The sequence below is a fragment of the Anolis carolinensis genome, chromosome 1 (assembly GCF_035594765.1).
Source record: "Anolis carolinensis isolate JA03-04 chromosome 1, rAnoCar3.1.pri, whole genome shotgun sequence".
In the NCBI taxonomy this organism is placed as follows: Eukaryota; Metazoa; Chordata; class Lepidosauria; order Squamata; family Dactyloidae; genus Anolis; species Anolis carolinensis.
Window position 1 is genome coordinate 294978204 of NC_085841.1, and position 5564 is coordinate 294983767.

Here is a 5564-nt window from a genome sequence, read left to right on the forward strand (position 1 = left end):
GGTCTTTGCTGCCTCTCGGCCTACGTGGCCGAGTTTCCCCGATGTACCGCCTCTCTCTTCTCTCGCCGGCTGTCGTTCTTTAGCCCTTTATGCTATTTTGCACAGAAGCCTCCTTTGGGGCGGTGTCCTCTGGTTTTTTTTCTCTCTCTCTCTCTCAGGGATGCGTGCCGGCAAACAGTGGCCGGCCCGGCTTAATGTATGGGCCTTGTCGCCTGTGGCTTTTTTCTTTCTTTTCTTTTCTTTTCTTTTCTTTTTGCTGCCTCTCGGCCTACGTGGTCGGGTTTCCCACGATGCACCGCCTCTCTCTTCTCTCGCCGGCTGTCGTTCTTTAGCCCTTTATGCTATTTTGCACAGAAGCCTCCTTTGGGGCGGTGTCCTCTGGTTTTTTTTCTCTCTCTCTCTCTCAGGGATGCGTGCCGGCAAACAGTGGCCGGCCCGGCTTAATGTATGGGCCTTGTCGCCTGTGGCTTTTTTCTTTCTTTTCTTTTCTTTTCTTTTCTTTTTGCTGCCTCTCGGCCTACGTGGTCGGGTTTCCCACGATGCACCGCCTCTCTCTTCTCTCGCCGGCTGTCGTTCTTTACCCCTTAGTGCAATTTTGCACAGAAGCCTCCTTTGGGGCGGCGGCACCTCTTTCTTCCTCACAGGGAAGCGTGCCGGCCAACGGTGGCCGGCCTAGTATTTCAACATGTGGGCCTTGTCGGCCTACGTGGTCGACGTGTTTCCCACGATGCACCGCCTCTGTCTTCTCTCGCGGCTGTCGTTCTTTACCCCTTGGTGCAATCTTGCACAGAACCCTTCTTTGGGGCGGCGGCCCCTATTTCTTCCAGTCAGGGAAGCTTGCCGGCCAACGATGGCCGGCCTAGTATTTCAGTGTGTGGGCCTTGCCGGATGTGGCTTATTCTTTCTTTTCTTTTATTTTCATGAAATCAGCGGGGGAGGATGGGCGGGTTGTGTTTCCACAGAACACCACTCAAAGAAACAGTTAGCGGTATCCTATACTGTTCTAAATTGCTCGACAACAAAATGATAGAATCATAGAAACATGGCACCAAACATCATATAATCATAAAGCTAGAAGAGACCATCCAGTCCAACGCCATTCTGCCATGCAAAAACAATATACAGTAGAGTCTCACTTATCCAACACTCGCTTATCCAATGTTCTGGATTATCCAACTTATTTTTGTAGTCAATGTTTTCAATATATTGTGATATTTTGTTGCTAAATTCGTAATTACTACGTAATATTACTGCGTATTGAACTACCTTTTCTGTCTAATTTGCTGTTAAACAAGATTTTTTGGGGCTTAATTTGTAAAATAACCTAATTTGCTGTTCAAAAGGCTTTTCCTTAATGTCTCCTTATCATCCAACATATTTGCTTATCCAACGTTCTGCTGGCCCGTTAATGTTGGATAAGCGAGACTATACTGTATCCAGAAATATCTGATGCTGTAACCGATATATCATTTACCGTCCCGGAACACTAGCCAGATGGCCCATGAATGGTCACAAAAGTCATAGAAATATGGTCACAGAAGTCATGGAATAATAGAAACATGGTCCCTAAAGTCATAGACTCAAAGAACCAAGTAACAGAATCATCCCAAAAGTCCTAGAATCCTAAAATGATAGAATCATAGAATCATGGCGCCAAACATCATAGAATCATAAAGCTAGAAGAGACCATCCAGTCCAATGCTATTCTGCCATGCAAAAGCAATATAACACTCTTGCAGGCTTCATCATTACTGGATCCGTCCTTCAGGACTTTGGCAAACGTTGGATGTGCAATGTTGCTATTTCATCCAAGGCAGAAATTCAACTCATTCTTGGATGGACAAACAGAACCACAACTGCTAACGTTCCCTTAAGGCAGTGTTTCTCAACCTGTGGATCTCCAGGTGTTTTTACCTACAAGTCCCAGAAATCCCAGCCATTTTACCAGCTGTTAGGATTTCTGGGAGTTGAAGGCCAAAACATCTGGGGACCCACAAGTCGAGAACCACTGCCTCAAGGGAGAAACTGTGGCATTACCTCCGAAGTGAAAAAATTGGAAAAACCCAACTCTTCCTTGAAAACCTGTGATTGTCTAGACATGTGGGGGTTAAATCTAGGGCAAAGGAGGGTAAAAATAGATGGGAGGGTCCAATGTGAAAGGTTTGGAACCCCTCCCCTTATATATAAAACAAAGACTCCGCCTCCAATATGTGGCATTCAGTGTGTGTCCACACCAGGGTAGAATTGGCACCATGCTCTCCAGATCAGCCATGCACGTGCCACATTATGCCCCTTCCATGTTCAGGGAGTTTGACAGATGGAAGGACTATCTGAGCCTTGCGAAAGTGGTTACGGAGATCATCGCGGAACGCAAGAAGGTCCCATTTCCATCTCAGAGTTGGGACACAATGGAGTACGACATGCAGCTAGTCCTCAACGAGGACAACTTTGAAACAGCATCACAATGGGTTAATGGAAGCAGTTCCAGCAGCAAGAGCTCCAAAGGTAGTGCCAATGGCCAGGCTTCCCAAAACAAGGAGATTTGCAATTTCTGCAAACACAACGGGGAATCCAAGCAGGTCTATTCATCCCACCGGCTGAAGGGGATGGACGGCACCGTGGAGTGCCCCATCTTGCGCAAATACACCTGTCCGCTCTGCGGTGCCACGGGCGAAAAGGCCCATACTTTAAAATACTGCCCACTGAGCCAAGGGAAGAGGTCGCTGTATCGCAAGTGCGGACGTAACTCGGCTGGACGCAAGGTGAGGAGATAAGAAGATCAGGAGAAGACCGAAGCATTTATTCTTAGTTTTAGTTTGACTTTGTAAAAGAACAACATTTGATTTTGAGCATCATTAACACTCTTTACATTTCCTCCCACTTTGTTTCAGGTTTGGAGAATGGAAGCCCAATTCTCTTAGACTACATTTGTGAGTCCAGAAATGTTTTTTTATGTATATTGTTGCCTTCTTTCACATTTGTTGTACCTAGGTTAATTATATTGTGTTTCTTTTAGATGTGTCAGTTGCCTAGTGTGATGACTCATGGGCCCTGCAGTCCTATTCCTGACAGTATTGTGGCAGATGAGGAGGAAAATATGGAGTTTTCCCCAGATTTCCGGTCGGAGTCAGAGCCTTGGCAGCTGCCTGAAGTTCTAGTCCAAGAACCAATTAAACCTGACCTTGGTGGGAACTCTCCCCCTTATGGGAGAAAACAGGCTTACACGACTGATAGAGGATCGAGAGAAAAATTTAGAAGTAGTGCTCGCCTTGCTGCCAAATATGCCACTGATTAGAAGTATTTCCCCTGAGAAAATACGGGGAGTCTTGCACCTGCAAGCTGGTTTCCTTCGCTCCCTGTTCTCTAGGGAAAGTGATTGTTGTTTGGGGAAACGAGACCCAATATAGGGAAATTGCGCGAAGGATTCCTTGCGGAGTCAATTCGTCAGCTCCTGGAGAGAGGTCATGTGTGTGTGGACTTCGAATCCTGTTCCTTGCCTCCTGAATCTAGTTCCAAGCCTTGTCCTCGTCTCACGGATTTACCACAGATCTTGTTCCATGCTTCAAGTTGCTTTGCCTTTAGCCACAGCTCCAGCCACGTTCCAAGTAACTTTCAGCCTTGTGTCAAGCTTCATTGGATTCAAGACTTTTGCTGTTTTCCCAACGCTTTGCTTGGCAAAGCGTGTGTTGCGGTTATTGGATTATAATCTTTGGACTCTAATATTTCATATTGGACAATAATCTGCTGGACTATATTTGGCCTCATTTGAAAGGTCTGCTTCTGAACTTTATTCTACACTTGTTTTTATTGACTTTATATATTCCTTTAATAAAGATATTAGATAGAATCTGGCCTCAGTGTATGGTTATTGGTGCCCAGCAGCCTAGATCCTGACACCTTGTATCATGCTTTTTTATACATATAATCATGTTTTTTACATATGTAATATCACGTTCCTTTGACATCTGTAATTGCCTTATATCATATTTTATATTGTGTTTTATATATGCAGTTACTTTACATGTTTCTTTTATGTATGGATGTATAATTTTTACATGTTTAATTATATTATTTGCAACTATAATTGCCTAATATCATGCTTCTTTTATATATGCAATGACATCATGTTTATTTAACGTATATAAGTGCCTTATATCATGTCCGGGTTATCATGTGTGTCTCCAGAGGGATGCAGCCCTATCCTTTGCAGGGAAAATATAGAAATATCTTCTAAATGGCTACTGTCTAGAATTTTGTTTTGTAAAGAAAGGAAAAGTTTATATGCTATTGGAAAGAAAGATACTATTTTATGTTTAAATTTTGGAAAGGAATAGAATTGGTTATTATTACTGTGGTCTAACCTTCAATTGTTTGCAAGTTGTTCTAAAGTTTGGATCGTAGAGTTTAATAAACAGAGTTTATGGTTTTGGCATCAAAACTGTTCATGTTGTGCTTAAATGGGATTGAATTTTCTTTAATTTGTGGCCCATAATAGGCTGGTTATAAGCCTGATCTGGAAGGCAGCCAAGGCAAAGACCATTGAGCTGCTGAACTTGCAGACTGAAAGGTCCCAGGTTCAAATCCCGGGAGCAGAGTGAGCGCCCGCTGTTAGCTCCAGCTTCTGCCAACCTAGCAGCTTGAAAACATGCCAATGTGAGTAGATGAATAGGTACCGCTGTGGCGGGAAGGTAATGGCACTCCATGTAGTCATGCCGACCACATGACCTTGGAGGTGTCTATGGACAACACTGGCTCTTGGGCTTAGAAATGGAGGTGAGCACAACCCCCAGAGTCAGACATGACTGAACTTAACGTCAAGGGATACCTTTACACACACACACATATGCAGGGACTACACCAATTTAACAAAGTTTCAGCCACAAAAACAAAGTTTCTAAAGTAGAGCAATGACTTTCACAGTAAAGACAACCCAATTTAACAGGAAATAAGACTTTCAAACCAGGAACAGATTTCTGCAATTATTAAAAAATGGTTTATTATAAAAGCTATGAAAATTTGCCAAAAATCAGAGGATAAGGGAAACGTTCCACATTTTGGTGAGCTATCAGTGTTAAATGTGTTCTACCACTGTACCAAGTTTGAAGAAGATCACTCAAAAAATGAGGGCGGGAGAGCCCCCTAAGTCCCCCCCCCTTCGGGCTGTTTTTGGGCCACCGCGCATGCGCGTCCGCCATTAACGAATTAATTTAGAAAATAACGAATTTTTCGTTAATTTCGAAAATTTTGGGGGGCAAAATTCGTTATTAACAACAAAAACGAAAAACTGCCCCCTCTAGTTTTGAAACGAGTTTAGAATCAATTTTTTCATGGATCGATCAAGCCTACTGTGCAGCACTAATATAACCACTCATATTAGCAGCTCCATCATAACCCTATCCCCACAAATATTCCAAATTCAGCCTGATTTTTCCAGTGTTTTCAAAATTATGCCTGCAAATCCTCCACCTGTTATATCTTCACAAAGACTATAAAGTCTTCTCTTATTCCTGCAACTTTGAATTTAACATACTTTACTGAGAGCGATAACTCTTCTGAGGTACTCA

The 5564-nt window shown here is 43.3% G+C and overlaps 1 protein-coding gene across 1 annotated transcript; it reads left to right on the forward strand.

Annotated features, from left to right (window-relative positions):
* The first annotated feature begins 697 nt into the window (after window positions 1-697).
* On the forward strand, window positions 698-5188 carry LOC134295434 (nanos homolog 2-like). Its single transcript, XM_062967900.1, has one exon. It carries the CDS (start codon window positions 2139-2141, stop codon window positions 2772-2774), a length of 636 nt encoding a protein of 211 aa, XP_062823970.1. The 5' UTR covers window positions 698-2138; the 3' UTR covers window positions 2775-5188.
* Window positions 5189-5564: the final 376 nt, after the last annotated feature.

Excerpts from the sequence above, each read along its gene's own strand:
- LOC134295434 (XM_062967900.1), top strand. The coding sequence starts at position 2,139 with ATGGGAGGGTCCAATGTGAAAGGTTTGGAACCCCTCCCCTTATATATA.